Genomic DNA, 26,972 nt, shown 5'->3' with positions numbered 1-26,972 from the left:
ATGACATGCTTGCTAGTGGCGGATCCTCGTAGCCGGGATGACAGGATACTATGCCGGCTGCTGACGTGAATCGGGCTTTTTGAGGCGCGTCGACGGACACTTGCAGTTTCCCGGAGGCAAAGCGAGTTGTGCTGTTCTCAAGTTAACTGGGAATAAGATGGCGAGCATCAACAGTCAGATTCCGAGCCCAACAGCCTATAATTAGAGGCATACGAGTTAAAGTCCTACGAGGAGTATCGTGGGAAGAAATGGGCTTCCATAATGGGTAAAACTGCCGAGTTGCAGTATCCGCTGCCACAACTGGAGCGGTCAACGACTCTTAACAACAAGACAGTAGTAGCAATACTATGATTATACTGACTCGCTACTCTTTCAATCTCGTACAAAATACCGTTTAAAGAGACATGGTGGATTCTCTAATAGGGGAAGCACGGCGGGTCCGGGACAAGCTTCATGCAGATGATTTCGACTTCTTAAATTCTGACATGTACAATCTAATCCCAACTTGTTTACAGCTCTGCCGCCTGACGATCTGAAGCGTCATATGTCAACAGGGATCGGAGCAAACCTCCGCCTCCTTGTAAAAACGCGGTATTCCGTATTATTTTAGTACAGAAGCAGTGGACTTCCGCCGTAGGGAGAGCGGGTTTTTTCCGCCAACTCGTCGCAACTCCGGGCCATTTTATGTTGACTAAACAGTTGGTGATGCATGTGATGATGCTCATTCCTGGTTGAGTCTAAACAAGTCTCTGGAAATATGCAACCAGGCGGCTGCTAGGTCTAATTTGGCACAAGGGTGATGCGCTATTCAAAGGACCGGACCGTCGAGCTTGTGCGAGGGAAACCCCGCAGTGAGAGCGGGTGAGACGAGCCGTTGTTGAGACTAATCATGGGTGATAAGTGACGAGATTGTTTAGTGATGAGTTATGATGGATCGAGGATACGTCGGTAGTTATAGTTGAGAGAGGACAGGAGCATATGATGGTAGTGATGTTGTCCGAAACCTCAAAGGCGCATACAACACATACATCTTGATTAACACCATGTCTAAGATACGATCTTCTATGCATAGTTGTGGAGCTCTGAGCTGAGTTGTTCAGTCTACTCGCAGACACGACTTACCAAATCAACTCCATCCTCCTCCTGATCTCCCTCAGTCAACTACTCTTTATCACCCTCCGCCACCCGAATCACAACTTTACCAAAGTGCTTCTCCCCCTTGACATACTCCATCGCCTCCTTCGCCTCCCCCATCCCAAACACCTTACACACAACCGGCCGTATCTCCTTCTCCTCATAAAACCCCACCATCTCCTCAAACCGATCCCTCCCCCCATTCACCAACCCCTTCAACGTAACATTCTTCCTCAACGCCAAAACATTCACATTCAACCTATTCCACCCCTTCGCCTTATCCTTATCATCCCCATTCCCCCCATCATCACCTCCCGTATCATCCTCTTTACCAGAGACATACCCGATACAGCTGATCGTCCCTCCAAACGCAACACTAGCAAAACTCTTCCGCAGAGTCTTCGTCCCGCCCACTTCGAGAATGTAGTCCGCGCCATTCCCGCCAGTGGCCTCCATGACGCCATCTTGCCACTCCCAGTACGTGCGGTAATTAATCGTGTGGTCTGCGCCGAGCTGTTTCGCTGCTTCGAGCTTTTCGTCTGAGGAAGAGGTGATTATGGTTTTGAGGCCGGCTGCTTTTGCGATTTGTAGGCCGGCAATGCTCACGCCGCCTGTTCCTTGAAGCAATACAGTCTCCTTCTCGTTATCCTTCTTTTCATCGCCGGTTTTTCCGTAAAGTTCTAGTTCTTGGAAGGATTTGCCGATGGGTCTCATCCAATTCAAGGCCATCCACGCTGTCACACTGGAGATCGGCAAGCAACTCGCCTCCTCGTCCGTCATGTATTTGGGCGCCTTGACCAGCGCCCTGGCATCAAAACACCGATACTCAGTCAGCACTCCCGGCAAAGGGAAGCCCAATCCAGATTCCAGATCAGATTGCTTGAGAGCGCCAGCGAGGTGAGTCTGCAGAAAGACAGACATGACGCGCGTGCCAGCCTTGAGAAGCGGGGATTTACTCTCCACGACAGTGCCGCACATGTCAGAGCATGGAACAATGCCGACGGGAGAATCAGTAGGCGTCTGATGGTGGTTATAATCGCCGTTACAAACTGCATCAAGTCAATATCATTGTCAATTCCTAGCTTCCAATCTAGTCGAGGAAACATACCCTCCAGGTCTCGGTAATTCAGGCACACGGCATGAATCTTCACCAACACCTCGCCATCTTTTGGCACCGGCATCTCGCCCTCTACCAACTCCAATTTGTCCACGCCATCCAATTTGCTCACCCACTGCCTGTTCGTCGGCGCCATGACGACTTCCCAGTCTTCAATCTCGTCTTGCCGAGTGTGTTGTATCTGAACGTCTCTGCCTTCTGATGCGGGGATTCCAGTCATAACCCCTCTTGTTTAGTCAAAACCCGTAGATGTGCTATTTCACACGCTTTTAAAACAAAAAGGCTTCCAAGTTTCTATCCAGAGAAAGAATCAAGATCTATGATGCCACGCGTCGGATGGGGAAACAGTCTCCTTGTACTACAGACGACAGAAACCACCAACCAATGGCACTCCAACGGGAAAAGGAAAACGTACGTCATCCGTTCGAAACTCTCCAAACCAATCAAGTAGAATCTCTCTCCACAGTTTAGCGGCTCCAGCTCGCCAGGAACCGAGTCAGCTAGTATTTGGCACCTAAGCTTAAAACTTCGATCCGACACATGGAAGCATCTCCGCCCAACCAACAGAGCATAGGTAGAGACAAGTCACACGACACAGGATCCAAAGCTGCAGTAAAATAAGATAAAACATGAAAATATCAAAATGGAATTCCTTATAAAAATAGTAAATGATAAAAAAGCTCTTGATGGCACTAATACAACAACTACAGTGGTCGAAGAAAAAAAAGATTTACAAAAACTAACCAAAAAAACAACGGCAAAGAACAAGAGAATAATTACTCGCCGTGTTTCTTCTTTTTTTCCTTCTTTCACAGATCCTGCTAAACCGTAGCCCTGTATGAGTTTATGAATTTGCCCGTCTTCTGGCATCAATGAAGATGCACCGAGTTGTTTCCCATCACCACCCTCCTTGTCTTCGAGAAAATAAAAATCACAAGATGAAGATGCATGTTCCGTAAGCAAGGAAAATGTCCAAGATAACATAGCAAGCCCAATGCTGCCACAGTAAAACGCCGCAGTAAAACCAGAAACCTCCTCTCAACAAACCCGTCCTTCTCCATTCACGTGAGAGGGAATTGCCTCGGCAACAGAGACAAGACGTATTAATCAGCGCAAACAAGGACTTGCCCCAGTCAGAAACTCTCCCAATCATGCTCCAAACAGGGTTATATCTTTTTTTTTTCCCATTTCTCTTTCTCTCTCTTTCTCTCTCTCTTCGCTTCCCATCAAAAATGTTATCGAACCAACACACAATCATTTCCAACAAACACATCTCTACTCTCTCGTCCCGGCCTCCAATGCATGTACAAGAAAGCTGGGTTGTCTCAATTCGTCGTCGTCACGGTCGTATCTGGACGTCAGACATGTGGGTATTAAAAAACGGTTTTTTTTCCTTTGGTTGGGTATAGGTACTGCTCGTCATCGTCGCCGAAGCCACTCCACTCAGTGCTTATGTGATGCGAAGCACGACGAGGTAGATTCGCTGCAGCTGTCTAGACGTAAAAGTCGTGAAAATAAATGTCATAATCGTCAAGAATCGGTCGTAGATCTGGTTGAAGGATTACGCTTGAAGGGGGGGATATTCCAGGCATCGCGCTCGGAAACGAGTCGTGACGTTTTCGTAACGGTTGCCCATTTGTCGAACAAAACTTTTTTTGTATCCTGATCCTGTTTTCCACATTCTCATCGGGGGTGGCATCATCATCATCAAAAAAACCAGCTACGGAGCGACGGAGAGTTGGCCTGGTAGACCTCAGGGCTTTCCACCAACTTTGGGGGAAAATGTACATCGCCAATGTGGTAGATCGTCCTGAGTGGTTTACCAGAGACCAAACCACATCCGTCGTCCTGATGAAAATCAATATTACAAATCGTAAAAAGCAATGGGTTGAGTGCAAGGCGAGGGATGCGACGCAGAGAGCCTGGTCTAACCCCCCAAAAAGGCAGTCCACCAACTCTCCCAGTAAGCCACAGGCATAACACATGGGAGAGCCAGTCAACGCGAATCAAACTAGCTTAGTGGTATCTCGAAGCATTAGTGGAGCTGGTGCCAACACGAGCTCCATTGTCCGAAGAATCTAAGCCTCACGTTAGTTTATAAGTAAAAACTAGTTGGACTCAATCAACATACCACTGCCGCGCTGCATGTGACCATTTGCTCGAGTACGACCAAAGCCGTTGGACGTCTCCCACTCAGGGCCGCGAGGCTGCCTCTCAGGGGCACCCTTAGTTCCGTTTGCGTTTGCGCTGGGCCGCTGGCTGCCAATAGCACCAGGGGTGCTGCGCTGTGCTTGCATTGAGTTCGCTTCAAAGGGAGACAGGCTCAGTCCGCTGAGACCGCTGACAAGGCCGTTGTCATTCTTTGCACCAGGAGTGCTGGGATTGCCGCTCTGCGACTGGCTGCCATTGCTGAGGTAGTCGCCAAATCGAGCCGTGGAGGTAGGGGTAATGCCGCTTAAGCCGCTGCCGGGAGCAAGGTAGCTCGATGAGGCCTGAGACGGGCTGGGGGTAAATGAGCGAAGATCGGCAAAGCTCTTGGCGGCTCGGAGGTTGTTGGGAATTCCACTTCCATCTGGGCTTCCGGGAAGCTCGAGCGTGGGACCGTGTCGACCAACGAGATGGCCATAGTTGCTGCTAGCTGCGCGAGACTCCCTATCGGCTGCAAAGTCAAATGTGGCAGCTCGGCTCAGGCCACGCTTGTGAACGTCAAGGCTGCTAGCAGGAGGCGTGTGGATATTGGCCGTGGGCGAAGGCTGCTGTCTCTTCAGCACCGTGAGCTGTCGTGAATCGGCCTCGCCAATAGACTGGTGCTCAAGTCCCATGTGGTGGGCGAGAATGTGAATGGATCGGCGATGCTCAGGGGCAATTCCCGGGGGGAAGACCAAAATCTCTCGCGAATCGTCTCTTCGGAACATGGCGAGTTCTGTGTAGAATTCAAGGGTCTGGGGGTCATTCATATCAATATCACCTACAGATATACTCATTAGCATGTCACGAACAAAGGCACGGTTCCTTAAAGTAACTCAGAACTTACCGAGAAGAGAAGTAGCGGGAGCGGGAGCGGCGCTGGCGGTGCGAGGCTGGGACTGGGGCATGCCACCCAGAGATTGAAGCGAGCTCTGGTTGTGCAGCAGAGGGGCGCGGTGCTGCTCCTCGAGCTGTCCTCGGCGCTCCCTCTTTTCCCGTTCGATACGTTCCCGCTCAGCCTCGGGGAGCATCTTCTTGTACTCGACTCGCAATTTGCGGCCGTGAACATCCATTCCGTTCATCGCCTCGATGACAACGCGAGTATCCTCGGCGGATTGGAAGTTGGCGAAAGCGAGACCTCGGAAAACACCATTATCAAAATGGTAGTTGAAAGCATAGGGTTGGGGAAGATGCATGTCCAGCATGATGGAAGCAAGCGTCTCTTTGCGGACGGCAAAAGGGATGTTCTTAATGACAATAGCGGTAGGGATTAGCTGATCAGCATCGTTGCCAACGGACTGGAGGCTGTTGGGGGACGGGTGAGATCCAGGGTTATCAACACGAAGGCCACCGTTGTTCATGGATGCGCCACCGAGGCCGTTCGAGTAAGACTGGAGGTTAGGCATTCCCATCCCGCCATGTTCAGTCCAATTCTGCATCTTTTTAGTCAGCACATTTGTCTTTATTCTCGGGAGCAGTTTGAAAATAAACATACAGTTGGCAAGGCAGCTCGCCGGTTGACGCTTCGCTGCCTTCCCGGGCCATGCACTGCACCGCCAACAGTAGCCACGCCCGAACCGTTGTAGCTCCATGACTGGTTATTATCCATCATGTAACCAGGCATGCCGCCGGCGCCACCAATAGTGTCCATGCCTCGGCTGCCATAGCTGCTGGCCAGTCTGTCGGAGGAATAAAGGCCAGACGAGGGGAGAGGCGCATCGAAGGGTCGTTGGGTCTGTCGCGGCATGGTGAGGCCAGAAGCAAAGTTGGAGTAGTTTTGTCTCGAAGAGCTGGGGGACCGGTTGGTCGCTGTGCCGTAATCAAGGTAACTCATATCGTGAGGCTGCTGAGCCATATCGCAAGATGCCGCAGAGAATGGTTGCCGCTATGCGACGCGAAAATCCTTCCAGAAGATGTAATGATACGAATTGAAATGCGCAATAAAACGGGTGGAGAAGGAACACGTAATCGACGAGGATGACGATGTTCCAAAGCTGCACCAGAAAGATATACTCAAGAACGCGATAGAGACGGACGGTTAAATGGCAACATAGATGATGCACTTGGTCGGTTCGTTCAGTCGTGACGGTCGTAACGTGTGATGGAGGAAAAGCCCAGGCCAACCCAGCAAGAGAGCAGTCGTGCAGAACGTGGAGCAAAGCTAGCTAGCTAGCTTCTGCAATACGGGATAGGGAGCGAGATCTATGATGGGAGGGGATTCTGGAATCCACGATCCTTGGTTAAGCGCTAGCTTTTTTCTCTTTTCCTCTTCCCTTCTTCCTATAACAGCGCCGCGTCGGAGAGTGTGCGGATCAGGGCAATCTAGAAGAAGATGACCAGGTCTGAGTCCTCGGGGGGGTTATTTCCAAAAAGCGTGACTGAGAAGCCGGGAGCGTGTTGATGTACGATCGGATCTTGACAGACGATGAAGCCGACAAGATGCGCGAGAGACAAAATGCAAAAGCCGAGCTCTATGCCTTGTAGTTTCGGAGCGTAACTCGGCGGAACCCGCGTCAAGAGATGTCCAGGCAAGGCGGCAAAGCTGCTCTTGATGGCTCTTATGCGTCGCAGGCAGGGCGGAAGCGAACGGGACAGGAGAGATGGCCAAGGAGAGGAGAGGAGAGGCGAGGCGATGAGGAAGAAGCAGAAGCAAGAAGCAGAAGCTGTACGACCAAAGTACGACCTCCGGTTGGCGAAGAGGGAGAGTCGGGTTGAAGAGCCAGGCTAAGGGAAGAAAAATTCCACGGCAGAGCATACCTAGTAATAACCTACTAGGGGGGAGGCTGTAGCCCCACTGGCGTAGAGTTGCCAGAGGGCCGGGGTACAAGCTGGATGATAGGGGCGGCCACCAAGAGGCAAGGTAGCACTGTTTTGGTGCATATATGACAGATTACGGCCAATGACAGTGCGCAGGCCCCTATTCGCAGTACAGCACAGTACGAGGCTCATGGTAGGTACCTTGCATGCATTGCCTGCGGCCTCCTTGATACGCCGCCACCTGAGCAGATGCAGTAGTATCGATGCTACCAGACTGCTACTTGACCTCTACAGTAATAGCAGCTGATTGATTAGGTACGGTACTGGACTAGGCAAGGTCGCTGCTGAGGTAGCCTGTCTCTCGCATTGTAACGTTTGAGGCATGACAAGCTTCAGACAGGGCAGGCTCCATCTGGTTGTATGGGATATCTTCAATGCTATACAACTCCTCTTGTATTCTCTCTTTACAGTGCTTATTGAAACTTGCATATTGTTTCATTCATTACTCTCCTCTTCAAGCTGTTATACCCGCCGCCACAGTGTTCCCGTGCCGCTTTCTTGTGTCTCTGCCCAGCTCACAATGGCTGAACCCTAGAGATGATGCTAACATTACGGGGCTTCTCCCCAAGCTTTATCGCCTTTGCGGGACATATTCTACTAACGAATCTACCTCGTCCTACGCAGCAAAACAGCGGGGTAGAGCTTGTACCTACATGCCTGACCTTACCTGTACCTTACCAAGACCCAGCACTCTGTTTTCGCTTCCGATTCCCATCTCATTTGGCTCTCTTGATTTCCGCCCCCTGAACTCCATGCATCGACGTTCTAGAAAACCGAAGCCCGCCCCTATTTTCCGCGCCCGGTAACTGCTGCGAAATTGAATCGAAACCCAAGGCACTCCCATAGCACTGCGCGCCCGATATTTGATACGGAGTCTTCATGGAAGGCGAGGAGAAGCCCAAATGGAAGAAGAGGGCACTGTGTCATGGGGGGCTTTGCAAAGTATACCGTGTGCAATACTGTGAGTCTTTGGTGATGGGCTGGACGGGATACACACACCTTCAACTTTCTTCTCAGCGGGCGGTGCAAATTGGCTGCAGGTAGCCAGGGTTCGTCGGCCACCGGAGCCTTGCAGGAGCCAGTTGTCGTCGTCATGGTTTATTTGTCGTAGATTGGGGATTGGCTGAGGCTAACATTGGGCGTGTGTGTCAATTCTCGAATCGTATTGACGGAGAATTTGCCTGCCTATTGTTTGTTTGTTTGTTATTAAAATTTCGAAATCCCCCGGAGAACGCGAGTTTACAGTATCCTATTTGCTGCTCGTATTTGTGCCCACGGCTTTGCATCAGTTGACCCGCCCTTGCTTTGACGGTTGACTTGATCGAGCCGCATGCAACAGGCATTAGCCATTGGTAGCACCCAGCTCTGGTAAGGTAGCACAAACGAGTGCTCATGTACATGATATCGAAGACACGGGCAAATATCGCCTCCTTGCTTAGCCCATATGCAGGCGCAAGGGTTGCCCAGGTTTGGGTAGCCAGGCTGAGTCAACAAAACACCATCTTCACGCTGGCCATGACCAAAATATCTCTTTCGAGGCAGGGAGAAGCTCCGCTGCACGCCACATGCACACGAAACACAGAAGGAGATTTGATGATAACTACTGTATGTCTGGTTTTTGTCTCTTCTCCCGTATAGTACGAGTACTCCATGTTACCAGGCCCTTGCGTCGAGGCTGTTTCTCTCTCTCCTCTCACTCTCACTCTCACTCTCACTCTCCTTTGCTTCTGCTCCTTCTCTCTCCGTCTCTCTGCTGCGAAACTCTTGGAATGCAACCTGTGCAGCGATTTGCGCCACGTTGTAGCCATCAAATTTCGGGATATCTGGGCACACACGCTCGATCTAGCGGCATCTGGTATGGTCTGCCTCTGCGCCCTGAAACACGATGGATGAGTGTAATAAGACTCACCCGGCACTAAAGGGGGGAATGAGCAGTAAACGGCAGTTCGAAAAGAACAACCCCTACAGCGTTTCTGACAGGACAGAGACCAAGACTGTGGGCTAAACTCGTATTACGAGGCAGCACTGGCTTTCGTGCCTTTTTGCTTTCTTTAGGTTAAGCTGAAAGCCGCGGTGCATGCGGTCCGGCCGGTAGCATTTGCATTTGCGTCTGCATTTGCGTTTTGCTAGTCAGAGTGCATGCATTTCAGCTCTGCTTGCAGCCTCCTTCAGTGGAGAGGGGAGGCGATAACTCCAGTCTTCACCCAATCGTCACCCCGAACCTGTCACACAAGATGATCAATATTGCCGCTTTCTTTTTTATTCTGATTTTGTGTGCGCGGGCAACTGTTTTAGTCTCTTGGTGGCAACAATGGAATGACAGCCCTGGGTCGTTCTAGTTGGAGCAACGGGACGGCGTGGCGCTCACTAGATCCCGGGTTTCGGTTTCTTATCCCATCGATGGGGTTTGAGATTCACCTCGAAAGAATCACCGACGCGGCGGTTTCTCGCTGTCCAGAGAGCCCTGCATCGGATAATTTACAGCCTGGTCTTCCGCCGAGAAAGGCTGGAAAAAGGGCCTTGTCAACATGGGGTCGTGAAATGTCTCTTTCTCTCTCTCTCATTTCCAAAACGTCCACCAATTTACCCCCTATTTTTTCCTCTCAACGGTGCTTAAACCTCTCTCTCTCTCTCTCTCTATTTTTTTCAAACCCACAGCTAATTCTGACAGCATGCCCCCGAAAATAATAAAATATGGATCTCTGATGTGCCCACCCAAACGATCAGGGTTCCGCAGCGAATCGGAATTGTAGCTGGCCGAATCGGCAGGGATCTGGCACCTCTGCTCGTTGCTTTTCGCTCAGTCAGGCGACTAAGGCCACCATCACCAGCCGCAGACCTGCTGAAGAAGGGGAAGCCTCACACGTAGAGTCACGAGGCAGCTTCTTGCGTCTCTTTCAGCCCACGAGAACAACAGGCCAGCTGAGCGGTTTCCCAAAAGCCACAGATCTGCCCGCCCGCCAGTGCGCGAGAGACTGTGTCGACCGCCTTCAGCGAAACTTTAATTGGGGAAATGCAACTATCAGATATTTGGCGAGGCCGCACTGTATACCCGCCCATAATCCAAGTTTTTTCCTTGCTTCTTTTCTTTCCTTCTTTTTGGACCGTCCACAGAGATATTGAATTCAGCCCCTTTCTGCGCCTCAGTGGCCAAGTCGGCTCCTCCTTGATCTTCCTGAATTTCCGGGGCCAATCTCGTTTTCCGAATCCATCTGCCCGGGTTGACTAAGAAAATCGGCATCCCGAAAGCACCGCCTTTTTTTGGGCGGATCCATTCGGTCCCCTGACAATGATTGACGGACTTTGTACTTTTGGTGCTATTCTTGTGCTCCGGACTCCGGATTCCGGACCCTGTAGTTTGCAGTTTGATATGCTAATTCCCTCCTCTTGATATTAAGATTGTCGATAGCCAACAGCTGTAGATGGCGAGATGATGATTTTCTTTGCTTTGCTTTGCTTTGGTCTGCTCTGCTTTGCTCTACTACTGTATGCAAGGACGGGAGCGTTGCCATGCCGTGGTGCCATCTTACAAAGGGGCGATTTGTCTGAGACAGACGAAATCTCTGCAGCCGCTGAAGACGTTGCCGGTACCAGAGACACGCAGTCAAATTAAAATTAACTCGACAACGTGTTGTCTGTTTTTGCTCCATAATAGCCCATCACCAAAGTTCCCACAGAGCACGAGGTGGCTCCCCAGTGCCCCTTGCTACGAGCTCTTTTTTCCCCAAGGAACATCTCGATGCAGGCAGTCGTCATGGCTCTCGAGCTGCCAGTTCCTTTCGTGTAACAGTGGCCAAACACACTGCAGACGGCTTATACCCACACTTTTGCGCTCTTTGCTCGTAGGACATTGGTCAGCTTTTGGCTTCCCCTCCTCGTGCACGCTCGATCATGCACGTAAGTACCTGCAGCAGCCTGCATATTGTGGTGGCTGGTTGGCTCGGCTCTTGACAGTGAATACGGAGAGGTCTCTATGTACCGAGGCCTTTATCCTTTGTACACTACTGCTCTTTGGGGGAGCACAGACAAGCGTTAAGTATGCACTCGCGAGTTTAGTTGCTTTGGTGGTGAGCCAATGCCGGATAATCGAACCCGAGCTATGTAAGCGGCTGCTGCCGTTTATTTGGCTCTATAACGTGTAGACAGGTCAAATATCTACTAGCTCTATTAGTACTTTACGAGTTAAACGATGTATTTGTAGACGTTTGTAAAATGCTTGATGTCAGATGTGACACGTCACTTATACCCAAATTCCTGGAGCTAGCCACACTTCTCCAGAGAGCACAGCCTCTATGCTAGCCAAAGTTGATGATATCTCATCGGTCTGCATGCTTATACAGTCAATCATCGGCTTGTGTGGCATATAATGGCAGATATCCCCTAATGGCGATTACTTGTTGTAGGGTAGATATGGGCCATGCTCTCTTTGCGAGGCATGCGGAGGAATGGGATAAGAGGAGGATTTTCAACTTCTATTTTGTCCACATTGTAATCAAATTATCAATCAAGATCTGATATGAAAACTGAAATAAGAACAAGGAGGATTATTATATACACTCCGTATGCGCCCCACGAATGAGCCGCTTCAAGCTTCAACACCATGTATGAGTATGCCTTATCCAGTATGACAGCTTGGCGTACCGATTCCGCTACTCGCATCTATTGAAATCACCAATGAGACACGATATATTCAGCGTCTCCTAAAAGCTAGGACTCGGTGGCTCCGACGCCAGCCTCATCATCCTGTGGGGATTGGCTCAATATGTTCTCTGCGCCCATCCCCCTGGTGGCTTTAACAATAGGCGTTTTCCCATAATCGGCCCTCTCCAAGCTGTCTAGATGCATATAAAATGCCCGTAGCAAGCAGCTGTTAAGCGAGAACGGCGGTGTGTACCGGCCGAGTACGTGTATGGAACTCCATACATGCATGCTTTCTGCAGTCAGAGAATCCACTTGGCGGGCCAGTTTCTCCTGGGCTATGTGCAAGACGAAGTTTCCCTTATCTGAGCGGCGTGGCCGTTGGTTAATTCTATTTGCAAACATGACATGTCTTGATTGGTGCTCTGTGCTGTTTATGCAGAGTGCTTTACTTGGTATATGCTCGTGTGATGCGGTGTGGAGATTACATATGGCTAAGCCTGCACTGGATTTGCTCTCTATTTACAGAGTACGCGTAGATTTAGTTGGCATATATATGGTGAATCGCTTCTTATTGTGAACATAGGTAGCTCTGTACACTTGGGATTGAATAACCGATCAGCTGCCGAGGGGCATCAATGACGAGTCTCCAAGGCCCCTGTACACTCTAAGAGGCAAAGGTAGCTCAACATGTCAAAAAGGTAGCATCTATATGATATCCAAGTAACAGTAAAATTGATGAAACGAGCTGCCTCTTTTCGATATCAAGCGTCGACATCGGGTTGTTGTAACAGTGCTTCTGCTTGACGACCCACCTCCAAACCCAATGCCATCACGCGGAGCTGCCCGTGAATCTATTTTCCAATTCCAATCTTACCCTATGGAGCTGACAATGTTACGGTAGCAAACTTTCGGAAACGACGTGTAGTTTACAGGCGATCCAAATAACAGACCGAACAAGGATTGCACTGACAACAAGGGTCGGATTGTGGTTGCTGCCAAGATTCCGTACATCACCTCAACATCTGATAACTATCTCCAATTGTGTAGTCTGTCCAGTTAGCTCAGCTGGCGTTGTGCATTAGCCATTGCCATTCTGCTGCTGGATTTCGCCCTCTGCAGAGCACCATCACGAGTCTCCTCATGCATATACAGTAGCATTTTCGATGGAGAATAGCATCGCTTGACCAACTCTGCAAATTGTGGTGCGGTGCCCTACGTTACTGACGTCATTAACAAAATATTATCTCCAAGAGCAATCTGCAGGGAAGAGGGAGTTGGTGACCATTCAATGCCTTGACACTGGCAAACTGTCTTATGATAATATAAACTACATGATTTACCGAAGTACAGTGTACGAGTTCAACGTTTTAACAGGGTTGAATCACATGTATTAGTATACGCTAACCGCCGATCTCCATTAAATGTTTGATACATGTTCCAGAAGCTGTTGTCTGCCAATCCAACTGACATTTCCCCCAACCGCGTTTGATGGGTGACAGCTCGACATGGCCCAAAGTCCCGGTTTGCTTGCCTCTACGGTGTACATCATTTGACATGTCATATCTGCATGACCATGTCATGTCCCGGTTTATGCCGCCTCCATGCCAATAGGCAAAGGCCGGAATAAGTCTAGAAGTATGAATCATGACCCCTGGGATGTCCTCTTTAGAAAGAGAGTGCCAGTCAACTATGCCTCTGTAGTATTCGTACGCCTGAATGTAGACGGAGTCAGAATAAACAGAGTAATTGTATTAACCATGGCTGTCATCATGATGCCAGTTGCTCAACATCATTCCATCGACCCGTGCGCATCGGGTCCAGGGTCCGCAGCTTCGACAGGAAGACCTGCAAGTCGCCAGCCTCAGCGCCATTGCTGTCAGTGCGTTGTAGTCGTTCCAATGCGACGGTATATTCTGACAGAGCTTCGTAAATCCATTTGATGTTGTCGTAATCCTCTAACAAATCTTTAATCTCATCAATTTCATGCTTCAGGTAGGTAATCTTCTCGTCGACAGTCAAAGCCGGCGTGATGCTCGGCTTATTTCCGTCCCCCACGATTTGGGATACGAGGAACTGGTGATAGTACCATAAACTTTGATCTTCGGGGCCAACGTTGAGAGCATCCCGCACAAGATCCAGTTCCTCGCCGAGGAAAGCTGCTCGGGCCTTGTCATCAGCGCCTCGTTGCTCCAAGACTTTTGGAATGAGCTGGCTTCGGTTATGCCACGCAGAAAAGTTGGACAGGCTCTGTCGGATCATCTTGGTTGTGTATGCAAATTCATCCTCAGCCATGCTCTTGCCATCGAGCTCGGAGCTCTCCAGTTGAACCACCACAAGCCTCCTGTAGCCCCAGGCATGATAGTTGCGCTGGTCCTTGTTTAGCATCTTGGACACCAGGCCGAGTTCTGTCTCCCAAATCTTGCGAGCGACCGGGAGAGGCAATCTCTGAATGGCTTGTGCTAGAAGCCATTGCCGAAAGTTCCAGATCCAGTAGCACTTGGGAAATTCCAGCAGCAGCGGCATAGTGAAGGCGATTTCGGACTGCAGCACTTGGCTGTCTGAGTCCTGGTTTTTGGTATCTGATGTGCCATCTTGAGCGGCTGATGCCGTCTGGTCTGCTGCTCCGGATAACCGACAAGATATTAAACAACGGCGTCGAATGTTCCATATGGTGTAGTATTCGGGGTTCTGACGAAGGAGCTTGGTGGTAAGCTCGAAGAGATCTAGGGTGTAGGTTCCCGTGGCGACTTGTGTGCGTATCTGGATCTCGAGATGGCGGTATTTCTTGATCTTTTCGAGGTCTTGCAGCCGCTGTTCTTCGGTGCGAGTCCGAACGGTGCGAGTCACGCCATGCTGTTGGCGATGGTAGCCTTGCGCATTAGCAATATGCACAGAGGTAACATGTGACAGGAACAAGACGAGGATTTGGGATGGAAGAAGATAAACTTACGCTGGCCATGTTACTGGAATTACAGGCCTCTATACGGTTGATGTTTCAAGTAACGTGAAAAGTTGCTCAGAAGAGACAGATACAGGTCCAGCACTGCCCTGCGTAATTGCTTATCGGGATAGATTGCTGATGAGGCTGTCCCGATGATGCAGATAGGGTACAAACTCACAAGTACAGTTCGTGGCGTCTGGTGCTAACGCATGGTCTGTGCGCTGCACTTGGAGTGACATCTGGGTAAACCAAGCTAAACCAAACACGGAGCTTTATTACTATGAGAGCGGATAGCCGCGGATGATCTGTATGCTGCAGCTCCCGCAAACAAGCTTTATTCCTTCCAAGTAGAGCTCTGTCGAAGCTTCTGTACGTAATACCGCTTTTACTTTTACTACATTTGCTAGGCATCCTGCGGGTGTTTTACGAGCAGATAGGAATGCAATGCTGACATAAGTTAAAATAGTGGCTTGGAGCTCTGAGACATGGCAAATAGCCGGGTCTTAGCCATTCGCATGCGCCACAGGCCAGCAGCCACAGCGGGACATTGCCAACTCTAGTCTCCGAGTTGAGAAACGCCTTATTCATGCAGACAAATGAACTCCAGACTCACCAAGGCACAACGATGCCATGTCAAGCTGGCAACTCTCACAAGCCCAGACGGGCGAGATGAATGGCTTGCCATGATTCTTCTCTTTGGACTTTTCATCCCGCACAACACTATGGGGTAACCCAAGGCATTGGCGCCGCTGCTTTGTTGGCAGTTGAGCGCCTTGGTCAGTATATCCTCATGCCCTGGGTCGTCGCCAGCAGAGCTTTCTGTGCTCTGGAGATGCCTCCACGATGACTCACCGAGATTGAACTCTTGGGGACATCTCAGCCGTCATCCTGCAGCATCTTTTTTAGGGTGCCTGCTGCCTTGGAGCCCCTTTGGCTGATGGCCAGCGCTTCTCTGCCTGCCACCATCTCCAGCTGCCTGCGATGCGCCAGTGGCGGCCAGCCTTTCGGATATACTCCGGCTCTGCTGGTCTCGGAAGCGGGCGGCTGCAATCGTCAATCGTCTCACTAAGCAAGCACAGCAAGCTTTCTAGCGCCGTTAGCACTGCGATTGAGGGGCTCTTGGAGGAGGTTGGGGGGAGCTCATTCCGCTGAGACTCGGACGGGCGCGACGCAATACAGCGAGGCCAACAGGCACCAGAAGGCTGTTCCTTGCAGCGAAAAAAAAAAACCTAAACATGCCAGCAACTGGACCGCCCGCTTGCGTCGATTTGCTAAATTTCTGCCACCACACCAACACTGGCTTGAACCAAACATCCCACTTCTCGACTTCATCACCGCTCAACCACGCGCATCAGCCTCTGCTCTCGCCGCTCGCCAGTGCAGACACTCGCATTCCATCTCGACGCATTTGCAACCATCATCATCCCGTATCGATACGCCAGACGCAATGGCCGGAGGCAAGGGCAAGTCATCTGGAGGGAAGAGCTCCGGCGGTAAGACGAGCGCCGAGGGATCCAAGAAGCAGCAGAGCCACTCGGCCAGAGCTGGACTTCAGGTGAGTTTTTGAATGTTCGACACCGGCGGAAGCTTGGTTTTCGCTTTCGCCGGCCCTCGCCCGATTCCCTCGCCCTGCTTGATGCCCAAACGATTTGCGCGCATGCACACCCACCTGCACATCCTGCGAGTCCCGCTTTAGCTTCCAACCTCCCCGCGATGGCCCTCGACGAGTTTTCAGCCGGACGCGTTGGTCATTTGCTCGCCGCCGCCCGCTTCGACGACCTGGCATGGGACCGCAGAGTTGCGTTGGCGATGGATTCCGCAAGATTCAGGCCGCGCAATCGTGTCACCGTGCGGCATCTCGTTGCTATGCCATTCGGTGTCCAGATGCCTAGTCGCGTAGCCGGGCGCAGGGAGGGGGAGATGTTTTTTTATTTTTTATTTTGCTCAGCGGTCACATCATCCGACAAGATCTCTATCCAACCATTTTCCTCAGGCTGCTGGGATTTCAATCAAACGATGGACCGTTACTAATTCCGGTGTTTTCTCCGGCGCATATAGTTCCCTTGCGGTCGTGTGAAGCGTTTCCTCAAGCAAAACACCCAAAACAAGATGCGAGTCGGCGCCAAGGCCGCAGTCTACGTCACGGCCGTCCTCGAATACCTGACTGCCGAAGTACTGGAGCTGGCAGGCGTAAGTTGTTCCCTTTGCTCGTGTTTTCGGTTGTCGTGCCTCAGTTTGATACTAACCGCTACGCAGAACGCCGCTAAGGACCTCAAGGTGAAGCGCATCACCCCTCGCCATCTCCAGCTGGCTATCCGAGGTGACGAAGAGCTCGACACCCTCATCCGTGCCACCATCGCCTTTGGTGGTGTCCTTCCTCACATCAACCGTGCCCTCCTCCTCAAGGTCGAGCAGAAGAAGAAGGCCAAGGCCTTGGAGGCCTAAGCAGCCCAACCTACCTCTCTCCTCCCGCGCACGAATTGCTCTCGCTCTATGTTAATGCTTTGAATACCTTTTATTTCGGATCGCGGGGCGATTGCTGGGATGGCCTGGGACACTGGAACTGGACGCTTTTTTCTTTCTTAATTTTTTTGTTATCTTTCCTGCAGAGGAAATCCAAATCTGTCGTTGGGCATGGAATCTGGGCATGGTTTGGACAACTGTGTGGGCTCTGGACGCACGGCAGCTTATGAAGCAGGGTTGGAGGATGGCTTGCACTTGCACCGCCTTTAGCTCTGTTTTGTTTTTTGCTGAATGGCAATGAGCCTGTCGTGTGAGTCATGTACAACAGTTGTTTTCGTTTAGTTTTTTTGTCTGTTTTGGTTTGACGCTGCTCGATGATGTTTGGAGATTGATGGCGACGCAATTGAATGGTGGACGAAAACAGCTTGTTGGGCGGCTGACGTTTGGCAAGATTATCTTAGGCTACTCTAGCATAAGAAGAAAAAAAAAAGGAGAAAAAAAGGGCATGATGTATGGTTCTCTCATTACGTGCATTTGGTGTTTTGATTCATTCTCGTGAAATTAATTCGTGGAAGTCGGATCTTGTATAGCCATGCTGCCACTCTATATCAGTGTAGAGGAACAAGCATCACGATGTAGCGAATGTCTAACTAGAATGAGTCATTGGTTTAGTCTGTCATTACCTAGTGTTATTATATATTAGGAAACTAGAGAATATAGTTAATAGCACCCTCTTTCGGCCCCTTTGCCCGATTCACCATCTCGTCCTTTTGCCTAGGTAGTTCCGGGTAGGACCTTATATCCTCACCACTTGACTTGGAGGTCTTCCACCTTACACTGCAGAATTCACCCAGAAAGAAGAAAATAGAGAATAAAATGCTCGATGGTACATATCGCATTTGGTCAAGATATTCTAAGTTCAAGTATCGCTACCTAGTACTCGATGCGTGTATTCGCGTTGGTCGATCGGTCTTACCGATACACGAAGTGATTGCTTAAGAGGTACTTTGTTGACAGAATTACGAACAGGAAAGACAAGGAATGTGGATGTGAACCATGCTGAGCTCACATTATGCATAACAGGGACTTAATTGTACAGAATTTACAGGCGAGTCAGCAAGTGAGCTACCTAGTAAGACGAAACTCATCCGAAAATGCAGCTGATAGTGATGATGGCATGGGATGGCGATCTGAGCCGCCAATCGCAAAAAGATGTACATTTTCGTATGTTATTCTACATAGAATCGCCAGACCTCTGAACTCTTGGATTCCAGCTCATTTGGGAAATCCCGTCTGACATCCGAGTACGGCCTCGCCAGGTTGAGAATTCGTTTTACGTCGCGAGGCATCTTCTCTGTTGTCGCTTACAGCGACCTTCGCCGTTGTTCTTGCTTGGCTGTGTTTCTGATGGTGTGAGGTTTGGAGTTTGGTTCGGGGTCTTTGAGGTAGGGTGTGTAGATGTGAGGTTGTGGGAGAGTTTTCGGAAGAGTTTTTGGGGGAGTGTTTATATTTTCTCGAGGTAGGGCTAGGGTTTCTGGAGTAATGCTGCAGTGAATTGAGTTCTGAGTGGGTGAGGATATTGGGACAGTTTGTCTATCTTCAAATTAACATATCTATCTACCTTTGACTCTTCATTTCCCATTTCGGGATCGTCCTTCACACCTACTCCCTTGATGTTCGTAATTTCTCCATCTACCTAAGAATCGCTTTCGAGCTGCCACACTTGGCTTAGAGGAGACGGCTTCTTCTGGAAGCTGTGACGTCTTCTTGGTCTATGCCTCCTCGGCATTGTTTTGCTTAGCTTATCCTTTTTGCCCAAATTTGGAACTTTTAGCTTTATCCTTGCTGATGATCGCGTTGGTGGTGCCCATGCTGAGGCTTGTTCTTGTTCCATTCCTCTCAGCTTTCGGACGCAGTAGCCTGGGAAGATGCAATGGTCGAAGCAGCTGTATGTGCCGTTCCTCAGCATAGTCCTTAAATTGAGTTTCTTGACCGTGTTTTGTGGCTCATCTGCCTCTGAATCTTCTGTCTGTTCAGCGGGGGGGTTGGCTTGGTCCTCCGTATTGAAGGCCCTCTGCTCTTGCATTCGGCGGCGCCATCTGATGTACTTTATCCAATGGCTATAATCAAAGGATACAGTACATCCCGGAGTCTTTTTTGAGTCTCCTTCATAGGCAAAGCAGAGCGTGTGGCCGCAGTTTAGGCATCGCCGGGTGCAGGAGAGGCGATGCCGACAATTGCATTCATGGCACTTCCACCTCCATGGACGGGGCTCCTTGGGAGGACTTGAAGGTTGTTCCACGGGCGTGGGAGGTGATGAAGCTGCGTTTTCCATCGTGGCTGATAAGAATTGTTGTGGTGATGACGAAGAAAGAAAACGATGCTGGTAATGGCAAAGACGAAGGTGATGGTTAGAGTGTTGATGTCAATTTAAAAAAGTTGAAAGGCGAAGAGTAATACTTTGTCGAGAGCCCTGAAGAAGAAGGAATCTTGGGAAAAGAAAAGATTTATAGAAGGGCAGACAGAGGGATAGCAAAAAGGGGAGCAAGATTGGAAAAGTATAAGGCTTGTTCAGAACCACCCACCGATACATTTATGGGAAAAGATTTAAAGGAGAATAGAAAAAGTTTAATTCTTGACCAGAATGACCCGCTGACTGATTTGTGAAAAAAGTGACTTGAAAAATAAAATAAAATAAAAGCAAACGGGGCTATGATGAAGAGCTTTGGAGACATAGTTTGGTTGACAGCTGGCGGGAGACAAAGCAAACGAATGGGGAGGAAGGGCATCAAGATGCATCATTACTGTTCAAATGTTTTGCAGTTGGAGTCTTTGTTATATAGTATTGACTTGGAGTGTAAACTTTAAGGTACCTATCTATGTATTACAGTGACAAGAAGCGAAATACTGTACATGTATCTATGTCAAAGGCTGTGATGTGGCCCCCTAATTCGCAGTACCAGGCACCGCACTCCTGTCGTTCAGGGAAACTTTATCTGAAAGGGCCTTTGACCATGTGTCAAGTGTTCACAGAGACCTTTTCAGGCTGATACATTGATTGAGGAGAATTTTCTATTAATCGTAGCAGGACATGAAAGTCCTTTAAGCTGCAAACGCGAGCTGATGAAGACAGTTGCACCGTGCACTCTATTATGTATCCAACCAATGTTATCCTTCTTTCCTTTTTTTCTCTTCCCACATAAAGTGACTTATTTTCTTTCATCATCAACTGGATACATTTTCTGGCAAAGATGCTGGAAACCTTTGGATCCCTCAACAACTACGCTTCTTTATTTCCACCCGATACCTCTTCTACACTGGTGATTTCTGTAACGTTTTCCCCCATCACCTGCCCACTGACAAGATTGACGCGAGGACCTGTAAAGTTCTTGCGGCCGTCAATGATCCACTGGAAGAGAGAAATGGCGATGATGATGGCGAATGCGACGATGCAGTAGTCTATGTCACAAAATTAGCACACACAATACTTGAAGTCTCAATTACAGTCAAAGCAGGGCTGTGACGTACTCATATTGCTACCGGTAACAGGCAGGACTGGAGGGAAGACGAAAAGAACCGTGGTGAGCGCAATGTACGACAGCGAGATGATGTCCGCCGTCCAGCCAAACCAGCTGGGCAGAACCCATTTCCGCTCAGGCAGCTTTCGGCGTCCTTGGAGGCAGTTTACCGCAATGGGGAGGCCGTAGGAGAGATCGAGCGTGACGACGGAAGCAGAGATGATGGCGTTGAAGGCGCTGGTGTGGTTAGCCCAGGAACGACTTGGGGTTTCACTGTCGTGATGATATGCTTACCTCGATGAGCCTAGGAAGATGAGGCCGAAGATGATGACGACCACGGAAGTGAGGATGAGGGCATTCAGTGGGAGTCCGAGCTTGGGGTGCACGCGAGCGAAGAATTTGGAGGCAGGGAGACCGCCATCGCTAGAGAAGTTAGCTGTGTTGCTATGCTGATATAGCAAATGAGAAACATACCGAGCGAATGCGAAAATCATGCGGCTGCTCGTCGTCATGACACTAAAGGTGGCGAAAATAAGGCACACGAGCGGAAGCCTTCATGGCACAGTCAGTTTCCAGTCTGCAAACCAAACTAAGGGCAGCGGTCTATCTGCCGCTAGGAAATACGTACATGAGAAGGCAGATGGCACCCGCAGTGTTGCTCGTGGCGTGAATCAGAATCTGCAGCAGAGGTCCTGCGGCCGAGCTGATGACCTCGTCGATGTTACCGGCGACGAAGAGCAGGACAATGAGGAAGATAGCGCCGGTGAAGGTGCCGATACCGACGCAGATGACCATGATCTTGGGGCCTTCTAGGGCGGCGTTGGGGATTTCTGGTTGGATAATTAGTATTTGAGAGCAAGTGGCCCGATGCTACTTGCGAGAGGTTTGTTTACCTTCAATCATGTGGGCGACGGCATCCTGGCAACAGTTAGCTATCGTGATTGGGCAGAGGGAGTTGACAATTGACATACAAATGCAGTGACACCGAGACCTCCTTGGAGGAGCTGAGGTTTGTTAGCAACTCTTCATCTTCTTCATGGTTGAATACATGTACGCACACCAAGCAGCCAGGCAATTCCATCGGGCCCTGATTGAATTTTTAGCATGATGACGAGTAACAGCAAATGAAGAGAGAACGTACATCCTGTCTCGTTGATAAACTCGCGAAACACGAAATAGGCCGTGTTATAATCAGGCGATGCACAGGCAAGAACAGTGATTGACACGAGAACGAAGCCACCAATGGACCAAATAAAGGCGCCACGGTAAAGGAGAGGTAGGAAAGAGTTGAGAAAGGCGTTGATGACGAATGAGGCGAGAGTGAAGCCGATGTAGATGAGAAACTGGTGCCAGCGCTGGGGTGAGTAGTCCTAGCAGACTGTAAGAACACTCTGTCATAGAATAAGGGAGGAGAAGTATGTACAGGATGTGTGGCGGAGATGATGCCAAGAATGAGCTGGCTGGACAATAGAGCGTTTGTGGCGACGAGAGCGACCTGGATGCATGTTGTTAGAGACTGGTGTCGTTGATGGATGGATGGTGGTTATACCCAGCCGGCGACGTTGACCCAACCCGTTACCCATGACAGGACTGGTACCCATTTGGGCCAAGAGACTATATGATGTTAGAAGGGAGAGATGATATGAACCAACTGTGAAGTCATACTTGCTGTTGCATGTCAGTAAGTATTTCATATGCATCAGGTCTGAGGACAAGACATTCTTACCTGCAACCCAGTGGTACTGTCCACCAGCACTGGATTGTCACCACCGTTAATACAACACATCTAAGCATGTGATCCTTGATCCATCTGTAGACTTACGTTGGGTAAGCCGACAGGAACTCGGCTAGAGACGCGGCGATGCAAAGGTTACATATGCCTGCCGTGACCAGGCCTGTTACATCGCAACGCACACATCCATGTTAGCCAAGACAAGGCAATACGGGGCTAGGGGATGCATGTGAAAAGACTTGTGCGAACGCATCTGCATAAAGGATTGGTGACTGACCCCAGACAACTCCGGTACTACCTCCGGAGGTTAAGCTGAGGGAAAGACTTGCAGAGAGGGCGGTCCATGACTGGAGGAGAAGAGGTTAGTCTTATGCGAATCCTTTCTTTTTAGGGCAGCTTTCTTGTAACATGCTATGTACTTACATTTAACACTGCAAATGCTAGTCCCAGCATCGATTTAAATACGTGTGAGCTGAGTTGGTCGCCTCTTTGTCACAGCCTTGGCTTGGTTTGGCTTACAAAGTGGAAAAGTTGCGATTCAGCTCGGGCTGGTGACCCATGGCCGCCAGCTGAGCGTCATCGCTATTCTCGTGTTTTGTATATTCTTCGCTCATTGTGTAAGGCTGTGGTGATGTCTCTCATCCGGCAAGGTTATTTGGAGATGACGATGCGACACACAGCATCTGCATCGGGGAGTTGGTGGGAAGGGAGAAAAAGAAGCAGCCAGTAAGCGTGTGAAAACGGGAACTTGTTATTTTATTACTACAAAGGCGTAGAATGACCTGATGAGATACGCAGTGCTACCTTGCATCGGCCAACTCGAACCACGCCGTCATCGTATACTGGGTCACATTTCATTGTCTTTGAGCGAGTCAAGCACGGAATACGATATCTGGTTTCCTTGGATCGGCATGGGGGTGAGACCGAACTCGGCGTGCGGAGGCAGCCTTAGCAGCCTCGGGTTCTGTTACTAGTACCGGGAGAGGCAATAAGTCAGAGAGACGCGCAGATAGACGGTTAAGGGGGAGATTCAATGGAAGGCAGCATGTGCTATTGGAGGAGCTAATTGATAAACGGCAATCTCGCATGAGGCTGGGTATCCATAAGATAATAACGGTAACTACATTATCAGCTAACAGCTTGTGAGACCCATGCAAGCCGTTTAAAACAAGAGGCGTGGAGACGCTTTTGGAGCCTCCCCGCTCACACAAGATGCGGGGAAGTCGATAAGCTGGCTCGAATAGGCTAGTTAATAGCAATAAAGATGAAAGATGAAACGGAGAGCGCCGACGTTGGCTTTGGTTGATTGCCGGTTCTTCCTTAGTTGGGGTGGGTTTTGGTGGTGAGGCTTGTTTATTTTGTCTTGAAAGGGCGCGAGAGGAGAGCCAAGTTTCCAGCCTTCCCAGCCTCGGCTCTCAGATTATGGCCTTTTTAGGTATCATGTCGCCGGATCTATATCAGGCTCTCCAGCCTTCTCAATGAGCTGGAGCTAGGGGCGCTAGAGCAATCAATTAGATAAGGGCGGGTGAGATCAAGTGGAAGTGGAAACGTAAGTGGTTCTCTATAGATACGAGCGGGTACTCGCATGTGCACGAGACTCCACGCCTTGTTCGGCGATGTTGCATTGACAGGCCATATGGAGAAGGCGATCGCTGAGTTCGTCAATGGTGCCGCGGCCTCCCGGCACGAGGTGGTGGATATTGCCTCGTTTTGTATTCAGCTCCTCACATGTTTGTTGATGAGTATGTGATGATGCTCGCCTTGTCTATGCAGAAACCATGCTAGACGTGCATAAATGCGGGATCATTGTTTAATTATTGACTTGATTGTATGCCGTGAGGAGTAGATACGAGGTGGGAGAGCTATTGCGAGACGATGGTTGGTCTATATAATGCGACCTTGAACATGTCGTAGATCCCGAGATATTATTTAGACACTTCGGAATAAACAGCAATGGCGCCAAACAACTTTAAAATCGGTGTGGTTGCAGTGCTTGCGGGATGGATTCCGTCTATTACTGCCGCACCAGTTAGCAGCAATAGTGATCAAACATGTAGGAAGACGTCCGTGGCGATATTGTGAGTATCTTTGAGACTCAACGAGTTGAATGCCAGATCCTTGGAGAAACCATACTTACATGTCTGTAGAGGTGCGGGAATGGCAGGCATCACCGCTGCTGTAAGTCTTATCATTAGCTACTACGCTCTACAGAACTAACTATCTATGAAGCAAGCCCTACATAATGCCTCGGTGTCGGATTTCGTCATTATTGAGTACAATGATCGAATTGGTGGACGGGCGTGGCATGGCGACTTTGGCAAAAAGTCAGATGGAAGCCCATATGTTATCGAGTATGGATGTAATTGGGTATGTATTGTTCCGGAACATGTCTTTTGTTGATAAGACGAAGTGCTGATGTGAATGTTTAGATACAAGGTCTCGGAAATCCTGGAGGCCCAGGTAAGTGGCTCGTGATCCATGTCTCTACAAAAAAAATAAGTCGCTGACAGTGTACAGAGAATCCCGTGTATACACTAGTAAGTGATGTTTATTAAACCAGTCTTGAAATAACTTCTATCTGTTTAGAGCTTGTCTCGCTAACATCGTATGTAGGCTAAAAAATACCATCTCGCCAACACCTACTCGGATTATGACTCCATCTTGACTTACGATGAAACAGGCTTCACAGACTTTTCTGGCCTCATCGATGAATATGGAACTGCATACGACAAAGCTGCCGCAAAGGCTGGTCGCTTACTTGTCCAGAATTTGCAGGATCAGACGATGCGTGCTGGCCTATCCACTGCCGGATGGAATCCCAAACACGGCGACATGAAGAAGCAGGCAGCTGAGTGGTGGAACTGGGGTAAGTTTTTAACAGGAACAATCTGGTTATTGCACATGGAATTGTGGGATGTAGATTTGTGGTATATGCGTATACTGACAATGTTTTAGACTGGGAGGCTGCTTTCCCACCAGAAGAGTCATCCTTCATCTTTGGTGTTGCAGGCAGCAACCTCACCTTTAATCAGTTCAGCGACGCCAACAACTTCGTTATTGACCCACGCGGCTACAGTGCCATCATTGACGGCGAAGCTTCAACATTCCTCACCAAGAACGACACCCGCCTGCTCCTCAACACTCGTATCACAAACATCACCTACTCCGATCACGGCGTCACAGTGTACAGCCACGACGGTAGCTGCGTATCTGCGGACTACGCCATTTCGACCTTTTCACTGGGTGTGCTTCAGAGCAACGCGATTGGATTTTCACCACAGTTGCCGGGGTGGAAGCAAGATGCGATTCAGAATTTCGCCATGGGCACGTATACCAAGGTCTTTTTGCAGTTTAATGAGGCTTTCTGGCCTGAAGATACGCAATACTTTTTGTATGCTTCGCCTACTACGAGGGGCTATTATCCTGTTTGGCAGTCCCTCTCGACTGAAGGCTTCATGCCGGGCTCCAACATCATTTTTGCAACTGTCATTGGTGATGAATCTTATCGTATCGAGCAGCAGACGGATGAAGAGACCAAAGCAGAGGCCATGGAAGTCCTCCGCCAAATGTTCCCTAACGTCACCATCCCGGAGCCAATCGCGTTTACATATCCTCGTTGGGCCTCTGAGCCGTGGTCTTTTGGAAGTTACTCAAACTGGCCAGCAGGTACTTCATTACTAGCTCACCAGAATCTGCGGGCTAATACTGGACGACTGTGGTTTGCGGGTGAGGCTACCAGTGCTGAGTACTTTGGGTTTCTTCATGGAGCTTGGTTTGAGGGTCGTGAAGCAGGTGCACAAGTTGCGGCACTTTTGCAAGGCCGGCCCTGTGTGCAGTATGGAAATGATAGGCTTTGTGGAGAGAGGAAACATTATGACCCATTGACGGGGACGTCGCCTTTAAGTCAGTATACTTTGTTGAACGGATGGGCTGTGAGCAGTCTCTATGAGAGTGGCGATGATTGAGCTTGGCAAGGCTGGCGAGGCTTGCATCGATGCATGAGAGCGAGGATTTGTATAATAGTAACATCGTATGTATCTTGAATGGTTACACTTTATAATTGGGATTTGTAATATGATGACTGAAGAGTGTGTTCCTCTGCTTGATAGCGGTGATTATTGAAGTAATTGGACAACTAACATGTTGTGGTAAAGCGCGCATCTGCACTTCAACTATTTATTGGATCATATTACTGTCCGCCCCCAACTTCAGTAATGCTTCAATGCAGTAATGACGTCAATTGGCACTGAATCAGCAATTCATATTGTGGCATTGAGCTCAATAGCTTTTTCTAGACGTTCGTATAGACTATCACACAAGCTCTCAATCTAGGAACCTACGAGTCACAACGATCTAATAATTGAACACAGCGCCAGGTCGTACGAGGGGCTTGACTGGCCTAGATGCGCATTCCCGGCTCGT

At 49.6% G+C, this 26,972-nt stretch overlaps 8 protein-coding genes across 8 annotated transcripts; 3 read left to right on the top strand and 5 right to left on the bottom strand.

Moving 5' to 3' along the window:
• Positions 1-1,161: 1,161 nt before the first annotated feature.
• On the bottom strand, positions 1,162-2,387 carry M431DRAFT_97285 (hypothetical protein; the record flags this gene model as incomplete). Its single annotated transcript, XM_024924916.1, has 2 exons — positions 1,162-2,183; positions 2,243-2,387. 2 exons carry the CDS (start codon positions 2,385-2,387, stop codon positions 1,162-1,164), a joined length of 1,167 nt encoding a protein of 388 aa, XP_024769305.1.
• A 1,880-nt stretch (positions 2,388-4,267) lies between these two features.
• M431DRAFT_500095 (hypothetical protein) lies at positions 4,268-6,293 on the bottom strand (the record flags this gene model as incomplete). Its single annotated transcript, XM_024917886.1, has 4 exons — positions 4,268-4,329; positions 4,383-5,219; positions 5,286-5,877; positions 5,934-6,293. The coding sequence occupies 4 exons, from the start codon at positions 6,291-6,293 to the stop codon at positions 4,268-4,270; spliced, it is 1,851 nt and encodes a 616-aa protein (XP_024769304.1).
• Positions 6,294-8,718: 2,425 nt separating this feature from the next.
• M431DRAFT_271409 (hypothetical protein) lies at positions 8,719-9,395 on the top strand. Its single transcript, XM_024913952.1, has one exon. The coding sequence runs from the start codon at positions 8,821-8,823 to the stop codon at positions 9,172-9,174; it is 354 nt and encodes a 117-aa protein (XP_024769303.1). The 5' UTR covers positions 8,719-8,820; the 3' UTR covers positions 9,175-9,395.
• Positions 9,396-13,172: 3,777 nt separating this feature from the next.
• Positions 13,173-14,949, bottom strand: M431DRAFT_153323 (hypothetical protein). Its single transcript, XM_024912880.1, has 2 exons — positions 14,847-14,949; positions 13,173-14,749 (listed from the first exon to the last, which is right to left on the bottom strand). Exons 1-2 carry the CDS (start codon positions 14,853-14,855, stop codon positions 13,664-13,666), a joined length of 1,095 nt encoding a protein of 364 aa, XP_024769302.1. The 5' UTR covers positions 14,856-14,949; the 3' UTR covers positions 13,173-13,663.
• A 1,335-nt stretch (positions 14,950-16,284) lies between these two features.
• On the top strand, positions 16,285-17,282 carry M431DRAFT_97394 (hypothetical protein; the record flags this gene model as incomplete). The annotated part of the gene is made up of 3 exons (XM_024924931.1): positions 16,285-16,392; positions 16,896-17,027; positions 17,094-17,282. The coding sequence occupies 3 exons, from the start codon at positions 16,285-16,287 to the stop codon at positions 17,280-17,282; spliced, it is 429 nt and encodes a 142-aa protein (XP_024769301.1).
• Positions 17,283-18,996: 1,714 nt separating this feature from the next.
• M431DRAFT_486621 (hypothetical protein) lies at positions 18,997-19,635 on the bottom strand (the record flags this gene model as incomplete). Its single annotated transcript, XM_024916407.1, has 1 exon — positions 18,997-19,635. The coding sequence occupies one exon, from the start codon at positions 19,633-19,635 to the stop codon at positions 18,997-18,999; it is 639 nt and encodes a 212-aa protein (XP_024769300.1).
• A 945-nt stretch (positions 19,636-20,580) lies between these two features.
• M431DRAFT_97379 (hypothetical protein) lies at positions 20,581-23,110 on the bottom strand (the record flags this gene model as incomplete). Its single annotated transcript, XM_024924928.1, has 16 exons — positions 20,581-20,759; positions 20,829-21,079; positions 21,113-21,241; positions 21,293-21,370; positions 21,447-21,648; positions 21,712-21,736; positions 21,790-21,822; positions 21,877-21,905; positions 21,960-22,188; positions 22,242-22,313; positions 22,368-22,432; positions 22,545-22,573; positions 22,641-22,713; positions 22,828-22,897; positions 22,974-23,022; positions 23,070-23,110. The coding sequence occupies 16 exons, from the start codon at positions 23,108-23,110 to the stop codon at positions 20,581-20,583; spliced, it is 1,554 nt and encodes a 517-aa protein (XP_024769299.1).
• Positions 23,111-24,503: 1,393 nt separating this feature from the next.
• On the top strand, positions 24,504-26,515 carry M431DRAFT_97237 (hypothetical protein; the record flags this gene model as incomplete). Its single annotated transcript, XM_024924910.1, has 7 exons — positions 24,504-24,628; positions 24,698-24,728; positions 24,780-24,917; positions 24,980-25,010; positions 25,068-25,087; positions 25,164-25,416; positions 25,506-26,515. 7 exons carry the CDS (start codon positions 24,504-24,506, stop codon positions 26,513-26,515), a joined length of 1,608 nt encoding a protein of 535 aa, XP_024769298.1.
• Positions 26,516-26,972: the final 457 nt, after the last annotated feature.

Source organism: Trichoderma harzianum (assembly GCF_003025095.1).
Source record: "Trichoderma harzianum CBS 226.95 unplaced genomic scaffold M431scaffold_17, whole genome shotgun sequence".
In the NCBI taxonomy this organism is placed as follows: domain Eukaryota; kingdom Fungi; phylum Ascomycota; class Sordariomycetes; order Hypocreales; family Hypocreaceae; genus Trichoderma; species Trichoderma harzianum.
This window is presented reverse-complemented; position numbering and strand designations above follow the sequence as displayed.